Source organism: Oncorhynchus masou, chromosome 25 (genome assembly GCF_036934945.1).
Source record: "Oncorhynchus masou masou isolate Uvic2021 chromosome 25, UVic_Omas_1.1, whole genome shotgun sequence".
NCBI lineage: Eukaryota > Metazoa > Chordata > Actinopteri > Salmoniformes > Salmonidae > Oncorhynchus > Oncorhynchus masou.
The window spans coordinates 23191916-23219772 of record NC_088236.1 but is presented as its reverse complement, the minus strand read 5'-3'; the positions used below and the strand labels follow the sequence as shown (position 1 = coordinate 23219772).

The window sequence follows — 27857 nt, the reverse complement described above, 5'->3', positions numbered from 1 at the left end:
ATTGAGAAACCTGAATCAATACAAAATCCCCTTCAGTTTAATACAAAATCAAGACAGAAAGGGCACCACATACTCTGTATACTCCTCTTTCACTCTGTTGGGGAGAGGTGTATGTTGAGCAACTTTTACATTCAGCATCACTATGTCAAGGGAAATATAGTATTCTTTCGAACAATGATATCTACATATATTTCATGATGTTGTGTATTCCTGGAAATAAACATAACATTTTTGAAAACACAGCTTGTCCAGAAAAAGTGGACTCTTGGCACAACCTAACCCAGGTATGGGGTAAGTTGAGCATAGGGACAGGGTAAATTGAGCCGCCTTGGGGTAAGTGGGTGGTGGTGCTGGTAGGTCAAAGTTTAATTAATGGAAGGAGGGTTGTGGTATATTGAATGTCTTAAATGTATGCCTACTTTCAGATAAAGATCTTGCTGTTCAATATCACTTACCCTTCCATCTCTTGACCAGTTATCTGGGACAGGGGCGTTTCAATCGGCCAATTCATTGGCAAGTTCTCTGTATTTGAGGCTACTAAGCCCATGCAACTGGTCCGTGAGATTCTTGATTTATCAAGCTCAGACTCCAAGTCATCAGATGAGACCTTGTGTTCCTCTGCTACTCTGCCAGACTCGCTTTCACACAGGTACATGTTTGTTACTGTACCTCTTCAGTGTATGTTTTCATTCCTTGCTGCTGCTCCTCTCACTTCCTTGACTGCTCTGTTAAGAACCTCAAGGGGTGGGCTTGATCCCTTCTTGTTTTACAATTCAATACACAGGCATGATAATGTCTGCTCTGTATCAATACAAATTCACTATCTTGAGTTCATATGCATGACACATTGCAAAAATACTATGCATATTATGTATAAAACGGACAAAACGCAATCATAATTTGTCATGGTGGTATTGGCTCAAGTTACCTCAAGGCAAACATTTTGACTATATTAGCCCAAACAGTTACAAGGATGCACTTTCATGCTAAGTTTAGGACCTCATATTGTAGCTTTAAAGACCCCAACTGCTGTACAAAACAATCTTAAAACGATCTACATATAGGTTTAGATACAAGCATCAGATGGCCTAGCAGTTAGAGCGTTGGGCCAGTGACTGAAATCAAATACCAGAGTCGACAACGTAAAAAAAAATATCTTGATGTTCCCTTGAGCAAGGCACTTAACCCTAATTGCTCCACGGTCCTCGTTGATCATGGCAGACCCTGGCTGTGACCCCACTCTTTGAGTGTGTCTCAGGGGGAGGTGTGATGTACAAAAACAAGACACCTTTCCAAATAAACGTGTATTAATATACATTTGTAGTTGTATGAAATAGGACAAATATAAGCACCTGCTAAATTATCATGGAACTTATAACACAAATTCATTTAACTTTGTGAAAATCAGTTTTGGGGCCCTAACTTGCTTACCATATGGTTTCTTCCTTCCCAAACTCCATGAAATGATTGCCTCTTCCTAAATATTTGGTCACATTATTTGTTTTGTGCATGGTTTCCTAGAAACAAGCGGTGGCTCAACTAACCCCACTTTCCCCTAGTTGGCAAACGATGGCAGGGGAGTTGATCACAACAAAACACCACAGAATATCTCATTGCACATTGAAGTTACAAAATTAACACCAAAAAATAACTTTCAAGACACTTAAGCAGAAATCAAGAGCCATTCAGTTCACCCTGCGACCGACATCTGAACCTCTCAGAAAGAGAACGAGTGAATACTGTAGGTGGAACATGGTCAGGTCCGTGTGAGTTTGTCCGGGGGCATGAACCCGGAGTCTCCCAGTGTCCTCAGTGCCACCCTGCCGCTGGGGCGCACGGTGAGCCAGGTGATGCTGCCGTTGTTCAGCCCAATCCTCAGCCAGCCCTCTGGAGGAAACTGCAGGGCCCTGAGACATACAGACAGAAAGAGATTGAGACTGTTAGAGCAACCGATACACCCTGATCTAACAAATATACACATCTGTCATGGGATGTTGGCAAGCACATCATTATTGTCACGAAATGCAAAAGATATAATACAGTATATTGGAATTGCTACACAAAGTCATGATGATTAGCATCATCTTGTTGAATGGGGCTTTGGTCCAGCTTCAGCCTGCCCCGGGAGAGCAACACACCTGCACACAAAATAGCGGATGACATTGGCATGACAGACGATGATCTCGTAGCTGTCCTCCTCCTGCTTGGGGTCAGCGCGGTGGATGTAGCGGCGGAAGGCAGCCTCGATCCGGGCCCCGTCCTCGTGGTACTGCTGTAGAGTGGTAGAAAGGTCCACAGTGGTTGTGTAAGACGAGAGTTTGAGCTGACCTCTGAGTGCATTGCATTGAATGATATATACAAGCAGACAGCTGTAACTATACTGAACAAAAATATGAATGCAACATGTAAAGTGTTGGTCCCATTTTTCATGAGCTGATATAAAAGATCCAAGAAATGTTCCATACGCACAGAAAAGGTCTCTCTCAAACTTTGTGCACACATTTGTTTACATCCCTGTTAGTGAGCATTTCTCCTTTGCCAAAATAATCCATCCACATGACAGGTTTGGGATATCAAGAAGTGGATTAAACAGCATGATCATTACACAGTGGGTGGGCCTATGCCCTCCTAGGGCCACCCATGTCTGCATCCCTGCCCAGTCATGTGAATCCATAGATTAGTGCCTAATTAATTTATTCCAATTGACTGATTTCCTTCTAAATCAAATCAAATTTTATTTGTCACATACACATGGTTAGCAGATGTTAATGCGAGTGTAGCGAAATGCTTGTGCTTCCAGTTCCGACAATGCAGTAATAACCAACAAGTAATCTAACTAACAATTCCAAAACTAATATCTTATACACAGTGTAAGGGGATAAAGAATATGTACATAAAGATATGAATGAGTGATGATGCAGAGCAGCATAGGCAAGATACAGTAGATGGTATCGAGTACAGTATATACATATGAGATGAGTATGTAAACAAAGTGGCATAGTTAAAGTGACTAGTGATACATGTATTACATAAGGATGCAGTAGATGATAGAGTACAGTATATACGTATACATATGAGATGAATAATGTAGGGTATGTAAACATTATATTAGGTAGCATTGTTTAAAGTGGCTAGTGATATATTTTACATCCTTTCCCATCAATTCCCATTATTGAAGTGGCTGGAGTTGAGTCAGTGTGTTGGCAGCAGCCACTCAATGTTAGTGGTTGCTGTTTAACAGTCTGATGGCCTTGAGATAGAAGCTGTAAACTATAAACTGTAACACAGTAAAATCTTAGAAATTGTTGCATGTTGAGTTTATATTTTTGTTCAGTATAGATAACAAGTGAAAGGGACACTGAACAGGAGGTAATATGACAGACACACAGGCCGTTGAGAACCCAGAATGGCCATCTCACCACAGCGTCAGGCTTCCAGTGGGTGACAGGAGGCACAGGTTGAATGGGTGCTCCTTCTCTTAGCAAATCACAGCTCACCAGCTCCACCCCTAAACCAATAACATAACGGAAGATTAAAGTTAGTTCGCGGTGAGTAGTGAAATACTCATAATGATTCATGACATTTTTACATCTGAAATATCTGAGATCAAAGCTTCTAAGGCTGTTATCAGATAAAGCCTTGGTATCAGGTGATGTGAATATCAGCAAGATGTATAGGAGCAGGTGACCAGCCCTTCTCCTGAACTACTGGCTTTTGCTCCTACTCTACACAAACACACCTGATTCAACCATATGGTCTATGGATTCAGTTGAATCAGGAGTGATAGATTCAGTCTGAGAAATCCTTCAGGATGGTAGCTCTCCAGAAGGAGATGTGGTCACTCCTGATGTACGGTACTGGTTAGTCTCATGGGACCTGGATCTGAATATTGTATATACTCCAGCATACACCTCAGCTGTAAAGTGAATATTGTATATACTCCAGCTGTAAAGTGAATATTGTATATACTCCAGCATACACCTCAGCTGTAAAGTGAATATTGTATATACTCCAGCATACACCTCAGCTGTAAAGTAAATATTGTATATACTCCAGCATACACCTCAGCTGTAAAGTGAATATTGTATATACTCCAGCATACACCTCAGCTGTAAAGTGAATATTGTATATACTCCAGCATACACCTCAGCTGTAAAGTAAATATTGTATATACTCCAGCATACACCTCAGCTGTAAAGTAAATATTGTATATACTCCAGCATACACCTCAGCTGTAAAGTAAATATTGTATATACTCCAGCATACACCTCAGCTGTAAAGTGAATATTGTATATACTCCAGCATACACCTCAGCTGTAAAGTAAATATTGTATATACTCCAGCATACACCTCAGCATACGCCTCAGCTGTAAAGTGAATATTGTATATACTCCAGCATACACCTCAGCTGTAAAGTGAATATTGTATATACTCTGGAATACACCTCAGCTGTAAAGTGAATATTGTATATACTCCAGCATACACCTCAGCTGTAAAGTGAATATTGTATATACTCTGGAATACGCCTCAGCTGTAAAGTGAATATTGTATATACTCCGGCATACGCCTCAGCTGTAAAGTGAATATTGTATATACTCCAGCATACACCTCAGCTGTAAAGTAAATATTGTATATACTCCAGCATACACCTCAGCTGTAAAGTGAATATTGTATAAACTCCAGCATACACCTCAGCTGTAAAGTGAATATTGTATATACTCCAGCATACACCTCAGCTGTAAAGTGAATATTGTATATACTCCAGCATACACCTCAGCTGTAAAGTGAATATTGTATATACTCCAGCATACACCTCAGCTCAGCTGTAAAGTGAATATTGTATATACTCCAGCATACACCTCAGCTGTAAAGTGAATATTGTATATACTCCAGCATACACCTCAGCTGTAAAGTGAATATTGTATATACTCCAGCATACACCTCAGCTGTAAAGTGAATATTGTATATACTCCAGCATACACCTCAGCTGTAAAGTAAATATTGTATATACTCCGGCATACGCCTCAGCTGTAAAGTGAATATTGTATATACTCCAGCATACACCTCAGCTGTAAAGTAAATATTGTATATACTCCAGCATACACCTCAGCTGTAAAGTAAATATTATATATACTCCGGCATACGCCTCAGCTGTAAAGTGAATATTGTATATACTCCAGCATACACCTCAGCTGTAAAGTGAATATTGTATATACTCCAGCATACACCTCAGCTGTAAAGTGAATATTGTATATACTCCAGCATACACCTCAGCTGTAAAGTGAATATTGTATATACTCCAGCATACACCTCAGCTGTAAAGTGAATAATAGTCCGGCAATATTGAATATATACTCCAGCATACACCTCAGCTGTAAAGTAAATATTGTATATACTCCAGCATACACCTCAGCTGTAAAGTAAATAGTCCGGCAACGCCTCATGAATATTGTATATACTCCAGCATACATCAGCTGTAAAGTAAATATTGTATATACTCCAGCATACACCTCAGCTGTAAAGTGAATATTGTATATACTCCAGCATACACCTCAGCTGTAAAGTAAAGTGAATATTGTATATACTCCAGCATACACCTCAGCTGTAAAGTGAATATTGTATATACTCCAGCATACACCTCAGCTGTAAAGTGAATATTGTATATACTCCAGCATACACCTCAGCTGTAAAGTGAATATTGTATATACTCCAGCATACACCTCAGCTGTAAAGTGAATATTGTATATACTCCAGCATACACCTCAGCTGTAAAGTGAATATTGTATATACTCCAGCATACACCTCAGCTGTAAAGTGAATATTGTATATACTCTGGAATACGCCTCAGCTGTAAAGTGAATATTGTATATACTCCAGCATACACCTCAGCTGTAAAGTGAATATTGTATATACTCCAGCATACACCTCAGCTGTAAAGTAAATATTGTATATACACCTCAGCTGTAAAGTGAATATTGTATATACTCCAGCATACACCTCAGCTGTAAAGTGAATATTGTATATACTCCAGCATACACCTCAGCTGTAAAGTGAATATTGTATATACTCCAGCATACACCTCAGCTGTAAAGTGAATATTGTATATACTCCAGCATACACCTCAGCTGTAAAGTGAATATTGTATATACTCCAGAATACGCCTCAGCTGTAAAGTGAATATTGTATATACTCCGGCATACGCCTCAGCTGTAAAGTGAATATTGTATATACTCCAGCATACACCTCAGCTGTAAAGTAAATATTGTATATACTCCAGCATACACCTCAGCTGTAAAGAAAATATTGTATATACTCCAGCATACACCTCAGCTGTAAAGAAAATATTGTATATACTCCAGCATACACCTCAGCTGTAAAGTGAATATTGTATATACTCCAGCATACACCTCAGCTGTAAAGTAAATATTGTATATACTCCAGCATACACCTCAGCTGTAAAGTAAATATTGTATATACTCCGGCATACGCCTCAGCTGTAAAGTTTGCCGGTCTATGGTTCTGACCTGGGAGGTATTTGCTGATGATGTTGGCAGTCTCGGTGGCCCTGGCCATAGTGGAGTGGACCATGATGTCATACTTTAACCCAAGGGCAGCCAACCGCTGGCCAGTAAACTCAGCCTGCTCCCGACCTGCAGAACACAAACACAGTCCCCAAAATTAGCAGACTGCAATTGTGAAACACTTTCACCACCTCTGTTGAGTGCTGCTGAATATACTCTTCTTATTCACTAAAATCCAACTGTGGAGCTGGAGAGTAGAGTTGAGAAATAGGTGTATGTTTCATGCCTTTAGCAACATGAGTACACAGCAGCACTGGGTACACAACCTAAAGGGGTGAGGATTCTCTCATGGTCTCCATTGCCACTCAGGTTGTACTGGGAGTGTCTGATGAGGAGGATGTTGCGTGTGGCTTTGGGTTTCCCATTGTCCTGCTCTGAGCTTGGGTCTTCACTGACGACCTCCTTCTTCTTCTTCCCATTTGTCAACAGTGCGGACGGGTCCCGCCTAGTACAGTACAGAGGGAACAAATCAGTTATGTGTGTTGCGGTTTACTTCTCTTGATGACATGCCAAGAGCCCAGACCTGTCAGGCTGTCAACATGTTGTCGCTGGCTGTTAATATCAATCAATCACACTGACTCAGTCAGACTAAACTACTTGACCCACGTGAACAGATCTGACCGCCCTCTATGTTTTATAGTAGTCTGCATCAGACTTAGCTAATAAAGGAGGCATACTTATCCCAGTTGAAGTCCCAGGCATTTCCAGTAGATTCAACAGTGCGGTTCCCCGCTGGCTGTGCAGCTTGCAAAACATTGAACAGGCTCCACCGAGCGGCTCGCGTGTGGCCGAAACAGCCCTGGTATTCAGCTGCGGCAGCCGCAACAACCAGCACCGCTGATCCGCCAGCGAACCCACACACTATTTTAATTGTCCTCCGATATGACATGTTGTGAAAAACTATCGGTTATGTGCAGTGCGGTTTCTAGGTAGCGAGCTAACTTGCTAATGCCGCCCAACGTCTGTAGTAGAAGAGATCCCTTTCAAGAACTGAGCAGCCAGCAGTCTCGAGGAGCGGCTAATCCTGACCTAGCTAGACAGCCTCTGGTCTGGTCTGTGGATTGACACCCTTTCTATGTGCAGGAATAGAGTGAATACCCTCCAACGACTCTTTAATCGCTAGCTAAAAATAAGTCCAGTCAAAGATTATGAAGCTACTTGGAATCACTTAACAAGCTAGCAGCTAATTAAAAAGGAAAACATACAGTGCTTGGAACTATGGTGTCTCGCTAGAGCCAAAGAACCAGCTCAACGCAGATATTACGATACGCGAAAGCTGGACAAAACTAACAAATGATTCACCATTAGAGGGCGCGCACAGCCCATGAAACAGATGCCAAAGACCTGAAAATTCAGCAGGGGAGCAGAGATTTTGTGGAGGTCCTTATTATAATAAATAATAATAATCTCTTTTGGATTTTCACTCTCTACCCTCACAGTAGGGCCAAAGTCAAAAGGAATGTATATGTAACAAAAGTTGCATAAAACGATAGTGATGAGTGACTGGTTTAGACATGCAACATTTTTTTAAACAAAATTAAATATATCAAATCCGATTTGAGGGTGAATAAAACGTGTGGCCCCTGACTGTAACCTAAGCATCCCATCACAGTCCTCTTCGTTTTGCATGAAACTAGGTTTAAAATATATTATATTGTTATCTTCAACCGAGGCTCCACCTTTCAAGCGGTTTTGTGACCTCACTCGTGGGCTGGATTGCTAGAGTGGGATTTCTAGTCTTTCGGAGCGCAGTATATTTTTGCTTGACTATCTTTGGATCTGTGTGCGTTTAACAGTAATAAATACAGATTTTCTGAATCGGTAAATGTAGATATTTCAGACTGGATCTTTACATCTGTATACCGTCTCCAATTGGAATAAATAATTGAGGAATGTGGAAATTACAGAATGCCCAACAGCGTTGGAAAGAGATTTAAACCCACCAAATACATCCCGGTATCTACAGCTGCCACTTTTCTTGTGGGATCCACCACCTTATTCTTCGTTTTTACGTAAGTTTTATCCTTGTTTAAGTCATACATGCTTCTGCTAATAGTCTACACATAATAAAGCGTCCTCATTAGTATCAGTCCTAGCCTAGGTCCAATGATCTGGTGGTAGCCAATGGCTATTACTGTTAGAAGTTTTTTGTTGGAGGTTTAGACTGCTTTTTCGGCTCGGATCTTTATGCTGTTATGAATGGTTTAATCAAACGTTTTGACTGTGCACGGGACATGTTATTATTGTCTTGTACTCGTTTTGGTAACAATGTTTATGTGTGTTGAGGCATTATGGTAGAAACTCCTTTGTGGCATGTAGGCCAACTTTAGGCTATATTTGTTTCCCAAATTCATTTTTTTCTAGAATAAACGTCATTGGACACCCCACTCAAGCTTGAAGTAGCCTAGGGGGTAGGCACATAGCGGGTATAGGTTACCATGAAGCCGTAGTCCGCCATACTTGCCAGCTCGTTCCTCCTTTAGTTCTACGGGGAAAAACAAGCAACGGAGCAGCGAATAAATATTGTTGCAGCTGGTAGCTTGGGTTATGGATGAGTTCAATATTGAATAGGAATACTGCCTCGCCTTCGAAATCTACATCTAAGTGTTTAACGGGACATTTACTCCTGTCACTCATGTGCATGCGCTCTGAAGGTTGTAGTGTTTCGAGCGGTACCGCTGCACCTTCATTATGGAAATGTATGTGGTTTACAATGAGTGATGTTTTTGTGAAAGTTATTTTTTTCAACCCTGATTTGTTTTGTTCTGTTTGTTTTGTTCTAGACACGCACACACACGGTCCCACGTCATGGATTGCATCTCTGATTCACCCTGTGATCTACTTTAAATGCATCATTTCTAGACCGGCTAATAATCTGATTGTAACATTTGGAGTACAGCCTAGGCCTGCTGCAAATTTGAATCTGCACTTAGATTTACAGCTGAGTCTATTTGCTTATGGAGACTAGTGGTTTGACTGAACTGGTGAGATTTATTGTCTTTTGTGGACAAATAGGTGTCACTTTCTACTCTGGCTGGTTTCGAGAGACTGTAAAGTGAAGCTTTGCCACACCACATTACATGTTATTTGTCCTACACCTGTTGTGTGACTCATATGTTTTGCTAAAAGGACCATCAGATGTTCTCATGCAGTCACGATGTGATAAATAAATCGTCAGATGTAACGTTATTTCATGTGATGATTATGAAATCAGCCTTTATTCCATGACACTGTTCTCCTTCCTGCTGTTTAAAGCAGCTGTTTAAAAGGGAAACTGGTGCATGTAATTATTAGCAGACAACCAATAGAAAATCATCAAAAAACAACAACAGAAGCAATGTAAAGCAAATGGTTTCAAATGTTGCCCAGACTAAACTATTCAGGGTGTAGCATGGTGTTTGTACTGGGGGTTAATGGTTTAGATTATAGGAAACCTATGGACTTGGCTTGCCCTGTTGCCCAGCAATCTAGATTGGAGTGTCAACAACAACTCCCTGCTTCCTCCCTGGCTGTAAGAGGCTTTGCATAGACAAATGGTCAGATGAAGAAGTAGGCTAATGCTGTAGCCCTGATGTGCTAGTTGAATGCATTGTCACCACAGTAGCTGATACAGTGCTGTGGAAAACTTCGTAGGTCCCTCTCCAATCTTCCAGACCTCGGTTTTTCTGCCCAGCTTCTCTATTGCAGCAGGGGTTCCAGTCAAGCTGTGTTCAGGGCCAGATAGATGGGCCAATCATTGACCCCCAACAGATGGGTAAGGATTAGGATTTTACCCTGGTGTTGCTTTGCTCTTTGATTTCTCATGCAGTTACATATTCAGAGGATTTGCCCATGTATAACGGAACTCCCTGGGGTGGAATAACTGTACACATCCACACTAAAGTATGTGGGGCACACATGTTTTACACAATAGGGAAAGGGGGATACATAGTCAGTTGTCCAACTAAATGTATTCAACTGAAATGTGTCTTCTGCATTTAACCCAACCCCTCTTAATCAGAGAGGTGCAGGGGGCTGCCATAATCAACATCCACGTCTTCGGCGCCCGGGGAACAGTGGGTTAACTGTCTTGCTCAGGGGCAAAACGACAAATTTCTACCTTGTCAGCTCAGGGATTCAATCCAGCAACCTTCCGGTTACTGGCCCAACGCTCTAACCACATTCTCCTCAATACACCACAATACTCCTTAATACACCGCAATGCAAAACAACATTCCACAGTGCACCACAACACAACACACAGCAGGAGACCACATATATGAAGCCCCACGTATACTATGTTGAAAGACCTGTGAGCCTTCTCCCAGCCATAGAGTGAGTCATTGTGGGCCATGTGATTGCCAGCTCTTCACACACATGTAATATCAGGCATGGAGGAAGAGACACTGTGAATAGTATAAGTGCCAGCTGAGCTCTGGCCCAGTGTTACTGTTACTGCTGTGCCTGGCTTGTCTGTCAGTGGCTTTACAGTGTGTCTGTCCTCCACGACCACAATATGATTCACTCATTCACATAAGGCTCATAATGCCATGTGACAAGGTTCCCTGATTCCTCCACGTAGGTCCAGCTTCTAGGTATTTCTCCAGAAACAAGATGTGCTATAACATTGGACTGGGTGCTGACACAAACACTTTGTATAACGTCTTTCCCCATGACCTTGACCAAATGCCCATTGTCCAATACATTTTCTACCTGCCATGGATAAAAATGCAGAAGCTAACTCTTATCATTTGCTGTCGAAGACCAATATCCACTTTTTAAAGGGGGGTGAGATGGATTTCTGGACACTATCAATTGATCATGTGGATGGGTACTGCTTTCAGCAGTTTTTATGGAAATATGTTATAGAAGAGGTGGCTGGTTGTGTTTAGAGGCAAAATATCTCCCAGGGAGTCATGTAAGTACACATTGGAAAGGGAGCCAGAGCAATGTGGACAGACAGAGAAATCTAATCTTTGACTTCCACATCTGTTTCCTCCTTTACAATATAGATTTATTTAAACGTGGCGATACTCAAGTTGTCCAGTAGACTCCATTGTTTCCTGATTAATTACTCTCTTTTCCTCCATGACCACTATTACGCTGGTATGGGCAATGTTCGATCCAATGTCCATACTAGAATACCACTTAGAATGTCCAATACATTGCTTCATTCTAACTATATAGTATGCTGGTGTGGACATTGTAACAAAAATTGGTCATTGTGAAAGTTATGTTCAAGTGTATAATGATACAATAGGATGTCATAGAGCAAACCAGGGGAGTCTTTAATCTCATACAGTACTTACTCACCCCAACATGATGGGGTGGTGGTGAGGGCTGGATAGATGGATTAATTACAATATCCAGGGCTAAGTGCTTGATGTTTCCTGGTGTCTGTGGTGTTTTAAAACATTTGTGGTAATCTCTTCTCTACCACATTAATTGAACTTTTAGGATAGTAATTAAATGTACATCCCCAATGATCTTAATCCAAATGACACCGATTCCCTAAATAGTTGGCTCTGGTCAACAGTAGTGCACTTTATAGGGCTGTGTGTGTTTACGCAGCACTGCTGCTGTCCTCTCTCTTTATTGGGAGGTTCAGTAAGCACTACTGCTGTCCCCTCTATCTTTATTGGGAGGTTCAGTAAGCACTGCTGCTGTCCTCTCTCTTTATTGGGAGGTTCAGTAAGCACTGCTGCTGTCCTCTCTCTTTATTGGGAGGTTCAGTAAGCACTGCTGCTGTCCTCTCTCTTTATTGGGAGGTTCAGTAAGCGCTGCTGCTGTGTCCTCTCTCTTTATTGGGAGGTTCAGTAAGCGCTGCTGCTGTCCTCTCTCTTTATTGGGAGGTTCAGTAAGCGCTGCTGCTGTGTCCTCTCTCTTTATTGGGAGGTTCAGTAAGCGCTGCTGCTGCTGTCCTCTCTCTTTATTGGGAGGTTCAGTAAGCGCTGCTGCTGCTGTCCTCTCTCTTTATTGGGAGGTTCAGTAAGCGCTGCTGCTGCTGTCCTCTCTCTTTATTGGGAGGTTCAGTAAGCGCTGCTGCTGCTGTCTCTCTCTTTATTGGGAGGTTCAGTAAGCGCTGCTGCTGCTGTCCTCTCTCTTTATTGGGAGGTTCAGTAAGCGCTGCTGCTGCTGTCCCTCTCTTTATTGGGAGGTTCACTAAGCGCTGCTGCTGCTGTCCCTCTCTTTATTGGGAGGTTCACTAAGCGCTGCTGCTGCTGTCCTCTCTTTATTGGGAGGTTCACTAAGCGCTGCTGCTGCTGTCCCTCTCTTTATTGGGAGGTTCACTAAGCGCTGATGCTGCTGTCCTCTCTCTTTATTGGGAGGTTCACTAAGCGCTGATGCTGCTGTCCTCTCTCTTTATTGGGAGGTTCAGTAAGCGCTGCTGCTGCTGTCCTCTCTCTTTATTGGGAGGTTCAGTAAGCGCTGCTGCTGCTGTCCCTCTCTTTATTGGGAGGTTCAGTAAGCGCTGCTGCTGCTGTCCTCTCTTTATTGGGAGGTTCAGTAAGCGCTGCTGCTGCTGTCCTCTCTCTTTATTGGGAGGTTCAGTAAGCGCTGCTGCTGCTGTCCTCTCTTTATTGGGAGGTTCAGTAAGCGCTGCTGCTGCTGTCCTCTCTCTTTATTGGGAGGTTCAGTAAGCGCTGCTGCTGCTGTCCTCTCTCTTTATTGGGAGGTTCAGTAAGCGCTGCTGCTGCTGTCCTCTCTCTTTATTGGGAGGTTCAGTAAGCGCTGCTGCTGCTGTCCTCTCTCTTTATTGGGAGGTTCAGTAAGCGCTGCTGCTGCTGTCCTCTCTCTTTATTGGGAGGTTCAGTAAGCGCTGCTGCTGCTGTCCTCTCTTTATTGGGAGGTTCAGTAAGCGCTGCTGCTGCTGTCCTCTCTCTTTATTGGGAGGTTCAGTAAGCGCTGCTGTCCTCTCTCTTTATTGGGAGGTTCAGTAAGCGCTGCTGTCCTCTCTCTTTATTGGGAGGTTCAGTAAGCGCTGCTGTCCTCTCTCTTTATTGGGAGGTTCAGTAAGCGCTGCTGCCCTCTCTCTTTATTGGGAGGTTCAGTAAGCGCTGCTGCCTCTCTCTTTATTGGGAGGTTCAGTAAGCGCTGCTGCCCTCTCTTTATTGGGAGGTTCAGTAAGCGCTGCTGCTGCTGTCTCTCTTTATTGGGAGGTTCAGTAAGCGCTGCTGTCCTCTCTCTTTATTGGGAGGTTCAGTAAGCGCTGCTGCCCTCTCTCTTTATTGGGAGGTTCAGTAAGCGCTGCTGCCCTCTCTCTTTATTGGGAGGTTCAGTAAGCGCTGCTGCCCTCTCTCTTTATTGGGAGGTTCAGTAAGCGCTGCTGCCCTCTCTCTTTATTGGGAGGTTCAGTAAGCGCTGCTGTCCTCTCTCTTTATTGGGAGGTTCAGTAAGCGCTGCTGTCCTCTCTCTTTATTGGGAGGTTCAGTAAGCGCTGCTGTCCTCTCTCTTTATTGGGAAGTTCAGTAAGCGCTGCTGTCCTCTCTCTTTATTGGGAGGTTCAGTAAGCGCTGCTGCTGCTGTCCTCTCTCTTTATTGGGTGGTTCAGATTTATTGGGAGGTTCAGGTTCATTTGATGTTAGTTTAGTAATTGAATCTACATTGTTTGTTTTGATATGGGCAAAGTGATATCAGCACCGTTTGTTTGATATCATTTTAAAGGATATAAGCCTTCTGTATTAAAATAGCATGATGGCATTTAGGCTGTCTGTCTGGTTTGCTAAATCACCCACCTTGTTCTTTGTGTTGTTTACATTTTGAATATCTCATCCTCTTTTAGATTATCACTAGACTTCAGATTTTGCTCTCGTTCTCTCTCTCTGTCTCTCTCTCCATCCGTGCAGCTTTTCTATCCTGTCACTACTCTGGAAAGAGCAGAGCTCTCCTTCCTCATGCAGTGTCACAGTGAGTTAACATCAGAGATGAAGATAACAGGATTGATATACTGCCGATAACATGAGAGCGATAGGTTATAGGGGACGCTTCAGTCTTCTGTGTCATATAGATGCTGATAATCTCACTGAGATCCGCAATGCCAAAGTGATTCATAAAATCACTACACAACTGCCTGTCCTCAGGTTTGGGTAGATACATGCATCTTTATGTTTCACCATTAAAAATTCTTTTAGCAGGTCTGGGTCTGTGGCTAGTCGTGTCAGATTAAATAGCAATACAATTTCATCCATATTTCCTCTTTTACAAGCAGCACCTCAGGCTATGGAGTGGTCTGGTAGATGAATTTGGTGCTGGGTTGTGCTGTTCTCTCTCTTTCTCTCAAAGGGCTCCTCACAGTCATGTACTATATTACAGCAAGAACATGGGAGGAATGAGGATGACTCACAGGTCGATATAAAAGCAATGTTGGATTTATTGTGCATGTAATTCTACTCCCCTTCAATAACATGGAAAATAATTGTTTTAATTGTGTATATACCTTATTAGTTCTCATTAATGTTGGCTCCCTCGTGGAGATGACTAATCTCTGCATGGTCATTGAGACTTTAACCCCACTCTTTTTCACTACACTATATTATTTCTATCACAGTTGATTTTTTATCAGGAATGTGATGTCTGATTGTGTTTGTAATCTACATCCTGTCTGTACTTTAAAAGGAACAGTATAGTTGTTTGATGGCTGATGGACCAATCCCAAATCTTGAAACGGACTATATTTTTTTTTAATCAATCATGAAACGATAACTATGTACTGTCGCTCATACAGTAAGATATGATGAACTGTAATTCCTCCTTATCAAATGTCTTGGGGCTGAATACAGTCATCAGATTTGGCAGCATACACAGAAACCATAGAGTTCAATTTTAAGGTAAAGGTTTACATAACCTCCACAATTTGTCACTTCTGTTTCCACTTTCTCATGCTATGGATGGGTGGTGTATGGTCTCATGCTATGGATGGGTGGTTGTATGGTCTCATGCTATGAATGGGTGGTGTATGGTCTCATGCTATGGATGGGTGGTGTATGGTCTCATGCTATGGATGGGTGGTGTATGGTCTCATGCTATGAATGGGTGGTGTATGGTCTCATGCTATGAATGGGTGGTGTATGGTCTCATGCTATGGATGGGTGGTGTATGGTCTCATGCTATGGATGGGTGGTGTATGGTCTCATGCTATGGATGGGTGGTGTATGGTCTCATGCTATGGATGGGTGGTGTATGGTCTCATGCTATGAATGGGTGGTGTATGGTCTCATGCTATGGATGGGTGGTGTATGGTCTCATGCTATGGATGGGTGGTGTATGGTCTCATGCTATGGATGGGTGGTGTATGGTCTCATGCTATGGATGGGTGGTGTATGGTCTCATGCTGGATGGATCATGCTATGGTGGTGTATGGTCTCATGCTATGGATGGGTGGTGTATGGTCTCATGCTATGGATGGGTGGTGTATGGTCTCATGCTATGGATGGGTGGTGTATGGTCTCATGCTATGGATGGGTGGTGTATGGTCTCATGCTATGGATGGGTGGTGTATGGTCTCATGCTATGGATGGGTGGTGTATGGTCTCATGCTATGAATGGGTGGTGTATGGTATCATGCTATGGATGGGTGGTGTATGGTCTCATGCTATGGATGGGTGGTTTTTTATGGATGGGTATATATATATTTTACCTTTATTTAACTAGGCAAGTATTTTACCTTTATTTAACTAATTCTTATTTTCAATGACGGCCTAGGAACAGTGGGTTAACTGCCTGTTCAGGGGCAGAACGGCAGAGTTGTACTTTGTCAGCTTGGGGGGGGTGGAACTTGCAACCTTCCGGTTACTAGTCCAACGCTCTAACCACTTGGCTACTCTGCCGCCACATGGGTGGTGTATAGCCTCATTCTATACATGGGTGGTGTATGGCCTCATGCTATAGATGGGTAGTGTATGGTCTCATGCTATAGATGGGTTGTGTATGGTCTCATGCTATAGATGGTTGGTGTATGGTCTCATGCTATACATGGGTGGTGTATGGCCTCATGCTATAGATGGGTTGTGTATGGTCTCATGCTATAGATGGTGGTGTATGGCCTCATGCTATACATGGTGGTGTATGGCCTCATGCTATACATGGGTGGTGTATGGCCTCATGCTATACATGGGTGGTGTATGGCCTCATGCTATACATGGTGGTGTATGGCCTCATCTCATCCATACTTTGTAATTGAGGGATTCATTAGAAACATAAGGATGATTATGTTAGTTTGAGTCTCTGATTTACATGAGGTAGGCCTGTAGATCAATGTAATTTCTATTGTATTTATTTTATACTATCTAGAGTTCATGAGTTTTTTTTGTTTGCGTCTGTAGGGAAACTGACAAACACAAACAATTTGTTGAAGATGAGTTTCCACTGACGATGAAGATAGAGAAATGCCTTCCCCTCCCAGCCTTCCCTTCTCTCCCACCCCCTCACAGGGAGAGCAATATCCCAGTTGTTATCTGCCACGGGCTATGGCATGGTACTACCATAAATCGGATCCCTCTCCTCCATAACCATGGCATGGTACTACCATAAATCGGATCCCTCTCCTCCATAACCATGGCATGGTACTACCATAAATCGGATCCCTCTCCTCCATAACCATGGCATGGTACTACCATAAATCAGATCCCTCTCCTCCATAACCATGGCATGGTACTACCATAAATCGGATCCCTCTCCTCCATAACCATGGCATGGTACTACCATAAATCAGATCCCTCTCCTCCATAACCATGGCATGGTACTACCATAAATCAGATCCCTCTCCTCCATAACCATGGCATGGTACTACCATAAATCGGATCCCTCTCCTCCATAACCATGGCATGGTACTACCATAAATCGGATCCCTCTCCTCCATAACCATGGCATGGTACTACCATAAATCAGATCCCTCTCCTCCATAACCATGGCATGGTACTACCATAAATCAGATCCCTCTCCTCCATAACCATGGCATGGTACTACCATAAATCAGATCCCTCTCCTCCATAACCATGGCATGGTACTACCATAAATCAGATCCCTCTCCTCCATAACCATGGCATGGTACTACCATAAATCAGATCCCTCTCCTCCATAACCATGGCATGGTACTACCATAAATCAGATCCTTCTCCTCCATAACCTTGGCATGGTACTACCATAAATCAGATCCCTCTCCTCCATAACCATGGCATGGTACTACCATAAATCAGATCCCTCTCCTCCATAACCATGGCATGGTACTACCATAAATCAGATCCTTCTCCTCCATAACCTTGGCATGGTACTACCATAAATCAGATCCTTCTCCTCCATAACCTTGGCATGGTACTACCATAAATCAGATCCTTCTCCTCCATAACCATGGCATGGTACTACCATAAATCGGATCCCTCTCCTCCATAACCATGGCATGGTACTACCATAAATCAGATCCCTCTCCTCCATAACCTTGGCATGGTACTACCATAAATCAGATCCCTCTCCTCCATAACCATGGCGTGGTACTACCATAAATCAGATCCTTCTCCTCCATAACCATGGTGTGGTACTACCATAAATCAGATCCTTCTCCTCCATAACCTTGGCATGGTACTACCATAAATCAGATCCTTCTCCTCCATAAACATGGCATGGTACTACCATAAATCAGATCCCTCTCCTCCATAACCATGGTGTGGTACTACCATAAATCAGATCCTTCTCCTCCATAACCTTGGCATGGTACTACCATAAATCAGATCCTTCTCCTCCATAACCTTGGCATGGTACTACCATAAATCAGATCCCTCTCCTCCATAACCATGGCATGGTACTACCATAAATCAGATCCCTCTCCTCCATAACCATGGTATGTCCAGCTTTTGCTTCCCCACAGATAGATGTCTTGGACCAGCCATTACTTCATACCCCATAACTAGACCCAACCAACCACAGCCTGTCTGCAGTGAGTCAGAGAGGTTTGACATAAGACAGACAAGCATGCCTTACATATTCCCCCTACATTGGTATTGACGAGTGAATGAGGCCAGTGAATAAAAGGCTGGGTCATCTAATCTGATTCCATCCTAGCCTCCTGTCACTGACTGACAACTAGGTTAAGATAATGCTGACGGATCAGCTTCCCTGGTCGTGTCTGGCGTCCTGAAAAGAGTAGGTTCCTCCTGCCTGGTAAAACACAGCCTCGTGCCTACCCTCCATGACATTACCCACGGCCGTGCACAGGTTGCTATTGAAATGAGTGCTATGTATAATTCTAATAAGATGTGGCAGCTAGGCATTTGAAATGGACTGGGTGTGTGCATGACTGTAAGTTATGTATACAGTAATGCATCTGCGCCTGACCAAGTGCTTTTAACAAAGACTGATCTATGTTTTGTTGTTTTTGGCATTGATTTGAAAGCAGCAGAGGTTTAATCTGAATCATGTTTATATGTTTTGATCTGAGCCTTATTGGACTTTAAAATGATTTGATGGCTCAAACTGTTTTGCTGCTGCCCTATTTCTCCCCAACTTAGAGAGAAGACACAGCCTTATGTTGTGCTTGGGTTTTTCTGTGCCGTTTTGCATTCTGCCTTGAATGTGACAAACACAATGCCTCAAACAGTAGGGGGGAAATTCCTTTATTTTGCCATAATCTTTTATCTGTGTCGAAGCTAGGGAGAGCGCTTTTCTGCATTGCTACTTCAGAACTTTTCTTTTTATGTCTCTCTATTTGCCCTCAAGCTTTTTCTGAGCTCCGTCAAAAATAACTTGTGCCCTGTGATGCCATGGCTTGGCTAAATGAAGCCATCTCTATGTAGCCAGAGCAGCTCAAAGCAGCAGTGTGGCTGAAAAAGTGCGGGGAAGGGGAGTGAGGCACTTGGGATTGGAAGTACAGGGTTTCTGTTCTCCACCTAGTGGTGGAAAATACTCTTTCTGAGAACATGTGGGATTGATTTTGACCTCCAACCGCTCACTCCCTGGGCGTCTCCTCCCTGTTTCCCCCTCTATTCACTGTTTGGCAGGTTCGTTACCGACCAGGAATAAGTTGAAATAGAGCTCTGCTTCTGACACCTCGTGCTAAAAGTGCCATTTATACAGAGATCGAAAGAAGGCCTGGAGTACAGCTGTGTCTGTCTCACAGTTCTAAAAGGAGATGTGTGTAGGTAGAGTGTAGCCTACGTCTCAAGTACTCCAGAGAACCATAGAAACAGACACAGGTGAGAAAGAGATAGATAGGCCGATCGAGTGTGGGGTTTTCATATCTTTGGCCATTTCGGTCCATCTTTAGCAGACCCCAGAGATGGGCACATCAGAAAGAGCTGTGGTACTCAGTCATCTTTAACAAGTAGAGTGACATACATGCGAGTGGTCATGAAGGGCTAGCCTCGCCACTCTAGGACCTCTGTTTGTCTTTGGCCTCAGCCTTTGTAGTAGTTCTGAGGAGCTCTTATAGCTACTGTCACATAGTTTTAGTCAGACAGACCTTTGGATAGTTCACAAATGGAAAGACAATGTAAATTCTGTATTAACATGCATGAGAAATTATCTGCCTAATGTCACCTGCACTTAGATTGAGATGTTGTCTGTCCACTCCACACATGCTCACAGAATAGAGATATTAATGCTGTTGATGATTGTTTTAATGGACTATGTTGAGCATCCCAAAAGCCATATGCGCCCTGGTCAAAAGTAGTGCAGCACATAGGGAATAGGGTGCCATTGGGATGCTGCCTACCCTGGCTGCTATACAGCCTACCCTGACTGCTATACAGCCTACCCTGGCTGCTATATACAGCCTACCCTGGCTGCTATATACAGCCTACCCTGGCTGCTATACAGCCTACCCTGGCTGCTATACAGCCTACCCTGGCTGCTATACAGCCTACCCTGGCTGCTATATACAGCCTACCCTGGCTGCTATATACAGCCTACCCTGGCTGCTATACAGCCTACCCTGGCTGCTATACAGCCTACCCTGGCTGCTATATACAGCCTACCCTGGCTGCTATATACAGCCTACCCTGGCTGCTATACAGCCTACCCTGGCTGCTATATGCAGCCTACCCTGGCTGCTATATACAGCCTACCCTGGCTGCTATATACAGCCTACCCTGGCTGCTATATACAGCCTACCCTGGCTGCTATATACAGCCTACCCTGGCTGCTATATACAGCCTAACCTGGCTGCTATATACAGCCTAACCTGGCTGCTATATACAGCCTACCCTGGCTGCTATATACAGCCTAACCTGGCTGCTATATACAGCCTAACCTGGCTGCTATATACAGCCTAACCTGGCTGCTATATACAGCCTACCCTGGCTGCTATATACAGCCTTCCCTGGCTGCTATACACAGCCTACCCTGGCTGCTATACACAGCCTACCCTGGCTGCTATACACAGCCTAACCTGGCCGCTATACACAGCCTAACCTGGCTGCTATACACAGCCTAACCTGGCCGCTATACACAGCCTGCTATACACAGCCTAACCTGGCTGCTATACACAGCCTAACCTGGCTGCTATATACAGCCTACCCTGGCTGCTATATACAGCCTACCCTGGCTGCTATACACAGCCTACCCTGGCTGCTATACACAGCCTACCCTGGCTGCTATACACAGCCTACCCTGGCTGCTATACACAGCCTACCCTGGCTGCTATACACAGCCTACCCTGGCTGCTATACACAGCCTACCCTGGCTGCTATACACAGCCTACCCTGGCTGCTATACACAGCCTACCCTGGCTGCTATACACAGCCTAACCTGGCTGCTATATACAGCCTACCCTGGCTGCTATATACAGCCTACCCTGGCTGCTATACACAGCCTACCCTGGCTGCTATACACAGCCTAACCTGGCTGCTATATACAGACTACCCTGGCTGCTATATACAGACTACCCTGGCTGCTATACACAGCCTACCCTGGCTGCTATATACAGCCTACCCTGGCTGCTATACACAGCCTACCCTGGCTGCTATACACAGCCTACCCTGGCTGCTATATACAGCCTTCCCTGGCTGCTATACACAGCCTACCCTGGCTGCTATACTCAGCAGTGGGTGAGTGGTGAAACAACACTCTGTAATTTGTCTGTTTTTCACCTTACTTAGTTTGAATAGACTGAGTGCAATGCACATGGACTGATTTGACTGTGGAGACCTGAGTTGAAGAAGCACTCATTCATCTTACCTGAAAATATCTTGTGGTTAAGGATTTTTGTTGAGTTGATTTGTTATCTAGCCCTATTATAACAGCCATATTTTTGTCAGTGAGTTAATTCAGTAATGGTTTACTGTAATCTGGATTTGCAGTAGTTGATTTTTATGCAGAGCCTTTGGTGACCAGACAATACCTATTATACTGCTGTACGCTGTAATGTGTGACCAAATCGATTCTCCTCTGTTTAAGATGAAAACAGCTTGTGAGCTGCATGTTGAGTGGTACCGCAGCCCACCAAGCAGAACTGTAATCTGTATCTCACTTTGCACCAGTTCTAATGGTTTTTAGAGCCTGAATGATACTATATTGGCCCCAATTAAAGCATAATATTTGTATTTAAACTCCAGTGTCAGTCATGATTAGTAGGAATACTAAAGTTGTGTTTTTTTTAAAAGAGGAAGTTTTGTTAGAGGTTTTGTTGGCTAGCACATTTGACAGAAACATTAGTCAAAAATGTATAGTGATTAAAATCCCCTCACAGTAAAATGTCCAGACAATTCTTAGCCATGGATTTCCTCTGGGAGAAATGTTTTCCTTGGCTGTGTGAAGTGGTGCAGACTACTTTAGAATCTGAATAATTGTTATCAGAGCACAACCTGAGGCTGGGCTGTCGTTGTTCCGTTACTGTGACTCTTCTCTCTCAACAGCAGTATGAAATGATTGTTCATACTCCATCTCATCTACCAATATTGACTCACTGACCACATGGCTACTTGGCTAGATACAATCCTATCCACGTTACCAGCATGTTTACACCACTAACCAGGTTTCCATCAAACATTTTATGTGGGTGAAGTACATGTCAGATAAAACGTTTCATAACAGGCCTGATGGAAAAGGATAATTTCTCTGTAATCTTTACAAATGTCAACAAAACGAAACACGCTAGACAAGGTGTGATCTTTTTGTGTCGATAAAATGTATTATGCAAGAAATGGCGGTGGAAACGCTTTAATGCGCAAATTTTTATATAAAACTCTCATATTGAAGTAAATTTGCAGTCACCCTATGATATGTTGTGTGGTCCACCCACTACAGCTCGGCAAAGTATACAGTTTATTAGGCTACAGATTTAATAAATTATGATGAACTTCACAAGGTGGTGAAAGTCCATGGTGATGAGCTTGATGCTCCTTTCCCATAAATATCGAGGGTCTTATTCTGGTGACATGATTATCGATGCTTGGCTGTCATTTATTCATTCACATTTTTTCTCTCTTTTTGTCAATAATAATTCCATCATGTTGGCTATACCAGCACTGTATATGCTAGCTGTTGGCTAGAGCACACGGCCAATACCTGAGTGGGCACATTCACTATATAACGCAAATTATTTTGGTGAGAAAACATCAGTAGAATGAAAATGAAATGGAAACCCATTTAATTTGTATGTTTTATTCGGTACATGGTAATTTAACCCCAGAATGTACTATAATGTGTGCATTACGTCTGGTGGGAAAATGTGCATATTGTTTTTATGCAGATTTTTAGAATATTCACATTCAAATATGTCACCAGTTGGATAGCAACCTAGCTACTGACCATTTAAAATAACTATTTACAAATTAATTGGTTATGGCTCGGCTCATTCCAGCCATGAATTGTTATCTAATTGATGCAGGGGCTCTCTGATAGTGTGTGTTTGGAAGTCTGCAGATATCTTCCCTGCATTGGGATAACAGGAGGATTCTATGGGCAGAAGGGTATAGAAGGAGTATTAGTTCTTTCTTATTTCATCTGGACCAAGGATGTTTTCTGTTTGTCCTGCTGCTTCTCTCTCTTCGTGACCTCACTGAAATAGCCCATGGGGATGGGTTGGGCTGGAATTGTATGTCAGTGTTGCAAGTGGCAGAGTCTGCCTCCCCATTTCAACAGATCTGTGAGGTGGTGTCTGTCATCTGTCAGTCTGTATCCGGACACACCAGCTGCACTGCTGTAGGCTTTCATACTAAGGACTGAACATCAGAGGGATGGGAGCTAAATCAGCCACTGAGTGCTTGTATCTCTGTCTTGATCAACATGGTTGGTGGAGACTCGGACGACACTGACATGAGCCACAGCCAGTGTTATTTGTCCCTGTCTGTGGCTTGCAATCCTTGTGTCTTCTCAGAGGTAATTTCTAAAGTCTTGATTAAACCCCGTGTCCATTAGTGAGTCTGCCAACGCCAGCTGATCCCGTAGAATGGTTTTAACAGAATGGTTTTAGTGTGGAGTTAAAATAAAACAAAAAATGTTTTTTTTAGCACAGAATGGTTTTAGTGTAGAGTGTTTTTTTGTTGTTGCATAGAATTGTTTCTATCGACCATCACCATCCCCCACACCCCCACTAACCCTTTACACCACACAGCAGACTGGAAAACCCCTCACCAGGCTAGTTCAGACTGTCCCCTGGTCTCAGAGTAAATAGCCCATAATGGAAAACAGGGAGGTTATGCCAGTATAAATCCCAAGCTACTTTATTCACTGGGGCTGGGACTGAGGGTGCCATGGAGACGACTCCTGTTCTCTTAATATCCCCTGCAACCATACATCTCTTAGAGGTAAACAGGAGATATTTAGATTAGATGAAGATCAAGATACCTTGGGATTGCCTGCACCCAGTGTGTGGGGTATGGTATTCATGTTTTTCATTGAGTGCAGCTGCAGTATTATGCTGTGTGAGGGTGCATTGAGAGAAGAGCTTACACATGGACTAAGTAGACACAAGTGGATGCCCAATATTTGTTCAGTGTCTCTCTCAACCCCTTTCGTTCTCTATATTTCTCTCTCCCTCTCTATCTTCGGATCATTTTTGCTCTCTGTCACACACACACCTAAAAAATAAGCTTTACCCTGGCCCTTTCAATAATACACACGACATTGAAACCATTTACAAAGGCATGTACAGCGTAGTTACAGTGTAATACTTATATGTGTGGTTAGTGCAACAATACATGTATTTTATACCACTTAATAGAAAGTGAGACCACATCACATGCTAGATCCTCAAAAGGTTTCACAACTGCATCATCGAGAGTATCCTGACCGGTTGCATCCTCATCACTTGGCCCCAGTGATGTACGGCCCAGTACATCACTGCGACCAAGCTTCCTGCCATCCTTAACCTCTATAATAGGTGGTGTCAGAGGAAGGCTCGAAAAATGGTCAAAGACTCCATCCACCCAAGTCATAGACTGTTATCTCTGCTACCGCAAGGCAAGCGGTACGGGAGCACTAATTCTAGGTCCAAAAGGCTCCTTAACACCTTTTACCCCCACAAGCCATAAGACTGCTGAACAGCTTCTACCCCCACAAGCCATAAGACTGCTGAACAGCTTCTACCCCCACAAGCCATAAGACTGCTGAACAGCTTCTACCCCCAAGCCATAAGACTGCTGAACAGCTTCTACCCCCACAAGCCATAAGACTGCTGAACAGCTTCTACCCCCACAAGCCATAAGACTGCTGAACAGCTTCTACCCCCACAAGCCATAAGACTGCTGAACAGCTTCTACCCCCACAAGCCATAAGACTGCTGAACAGCTTCTACCCCCACAAGCCATAAGACTGCTGAACAGCTTCTACCCCCACAAGCCATAAGACTGCTGAACAGCTTCTACCCCCACAAGCCATAAGACTGCTGAACAATTAGTCAAATGGTTACCCAGACTATTTGCATTTTCTTTTTCACTGCTGCTACTCACTGTTTTGTTATCTATGCATAGTCACTTTACTCTTACCTACATGTATATATTACCTCGAATAACCTGTATCCCTGCACATGGACGCAGTACCCCTGTTGTCTATAGCGTCGTTATTGTTATTTTATTGTTACTTTTTTCAACTTTTGTTTATTTAATAAACATTTCACGTTAAGTAATTCAAATAACATTTGATTTGGATTTATAACAAATAGTTTATTCTCGTGAACATTCTGGAAGCTTAGCCCTGGTCTTTCTGCCCACCCCTTCACCTCCTACAGTAGCAGTGCTTTGTGTGTTGTTTAGATGTTGGTTAGTGACATTGACATACTTATTTTAGGGAGGGGAAATCATTCTGTTTCTTCTTTTGTTCCTTTGTTACATTATGTTAAAATATCTCCTGCATTTTAAGTCCTGTATTTCGTTTCGTGACAGGGCAATTCTTCTAGGAGACGGGATTCATCTGGTAAGTGTTTAGCAGTTCAAAGCCTCTCAGATTCCTCTGGGTTTATCCTCCCCTTGACAATCTCTCCCTTCCTCTGTAATGATATCATTTAGGGTTGTGCTGTTTATCGCTGTCTAGGCCTGTCTACTGTCCCCCATCGCTAAGCATATTATTTCATCGCTACAGTATCACAAATTGAAAATGCACAGGTGAGAATATGTGCCGAATGCTTAAAAATTAGGCCTAGGTTACCCCCTTTTAGTCTTTCATCATGCTTTGTATTCAGGGCAGAGTTGCCGAGCTAGCTAATGTGTTTGATGGTTCGATTGGAACTTTACTTTGTCTTTTCAGATGGCTTGGCGGTATTTAAAGTTGCTAGGTGTATAGCTCAGGTCAGGAGTTGCTGCTACAGCATTGCAGCTGCCTCCTATGAGAACAAAACACTTCCTAAAGCAACCCTGACTTCATGCAACCCTGATCCTGGTGGGAAATGGCACCATATTCCCTATATAGTGCATTACATTTGACAAGGGCCCATAGGGGTCTGGTCAAAAGTAGTGCACTAATATAGAGAATAGGGTGCCATAACCCCTGGCTTTGCTGATTTATGTACTAGCTTCATACTAGCTATACAAACCAGCTGAGCAATTAGCTTAAGCTTAACTTGGGCTTAAGTGATTGACTGAGGTAATGATGTGTTGGAGAGACCTCAGTCAGCAGGGTAAGGATCCAGGTGCTGACAATATATATTAACCAATCAGGGACTCGTCAAATTAATTCCTGGAACCCACCAGGTTGAGTTTGCTTTAAATCCTTTAATGTATAATGGACACTCCCACTCGAGGGGGTATACACAGGAATTAATGCTGAGGAATCAGAACCCACACCTGGTGTTCCAAAGCACTGCCTCAAATATAAACATCAAAAAATTGGTTGGGGCTGATTGGAAGCATTTATTAGCTATGGGCCATCAAATAAAATCAAGTGTTATTTGTCACATGCTTCGTTAACAACAGGTAGACTAACAGTGAAATGCTTTCTTATGGGCCCTTTCCAACAATGCAGAGAGAAAGTAAATAGAGAAATAATAGAAAAGTAATAATAAATATACAATGAGTAATGGTAACTTCGCTATATACACACACAAGGCACCAGTACAAAGTAGATGTACAGAGATATGAGGTAATTTTTATTTTACCTTTATTTAACTAGGCAAGTCAGTTAAGAAAAAATTCTTATTTTCAATGACAGTGGGTGGAACTGCCTGTTCAGGGGAAGAACAACAGATTTGTACCTTGTCAGCTCAGGGATTTGTACTTGCAACCTTCCGGTTACTAGTCCAACGCTATAACCACTAGGCTACCCTGCCGACCCAGGTAGATATGTATATATAACTAGGAATAAAGTGTCTAGGCAACAGGATTGATAATAAACAGTAGCAGCAGCATATGTGATGAGTCAAAAAGGGTCAATGCAGATAGTCCGGGTAGCTGTTTGGTTAACTATTTAATGAACTAACTATTTAGCAGTCATGGCTTGGGGGTAGAAGCTGTTCAGGGTCCTGTTGGCTTGTAGTGTTGTGTCAAGCGGGCAGGTGGGACTGAGTCTTAGAAGAGGTCCCGGTAGGGGGGACAGGGAGACCGGGGAATGGGAGGACAGCTGGCTTCAGGGGGCCGCTGGCATGACAGGACCCCCAGCTTAGGTGTGGTGGCAGATGGGAACAGCAGATGAGGCAAGGCCCCCTGACCTGGCTCTGTGGATTAAAACTATTTCTCAACCTCTGTTCTGTGGACCAACACCGGTCCCTGGGATGTTTCTGACCGGTCCTTCCACTGGTTAGATGACACCTATTTAGTCAGTTCCCTGTGCAAGTTTTATGCAAGTGGTCTTCTGATAAGGAAGGACTATAGCTTGCCAGTGCTTGAGACAGGAGAGACTTGGTCCAATGCCACATCCACCGAGGGAAACCCAGGTCCT

General features: G+C 43.3%; 2 protein-coding genes across 2 annotated transcripts in view; one reads left to right on the top strand and one right to left on the bottom strand.

Annotated features, from left to right (window-relative positions):
* Positions 1 to 15: 15 nt before the first annotated feature.
* LOC135513927 (serine/threonine-protein phosphatase PGAM5, mitochondrial-like) lies at positions 16 to 7812 on the bottom strand. The gene is made up of 6 exons (XM_064936962.1): positions 7259 to 7812; positions 6848 to 7026; positions 6525 to 6650; positions 3420 to 3508; positions 2139 to 2272; positions 16 to 1907 (listed from the first exon to the last, which is right to left on the bottom strand). The coding sequence occupies exons 1-6, from the start codon at positions 7468 to 7470 to the stop codon at positions 1757 to 1759; spliced, it is 891 nt and encodes a 296-aa protein (XP_064793034.1). The 5' UTR covers positions 7471 to 7812; the 3' UTR covers positions 16 to 1756.
* Positions 7813 to 8300: 488 nt separating this feature from the next.
* The window catches only part of LOC135513926 (palmitoyltransferase ZDHHC8B-like), a 107875-nt gene continuing 88318 nt past the window's right edge, over positions 8301 to 27857 (top strand). Inside the window, 1 exon segment of the mRNA XM_064936961.1 lies at positions 8301 to 8593. Coding sequence (XP_064793033.1) covers positions 8490 to 8593 — 104 coding nt within the window. The 5' untranslated portion in view covers positions 8301 to 8489.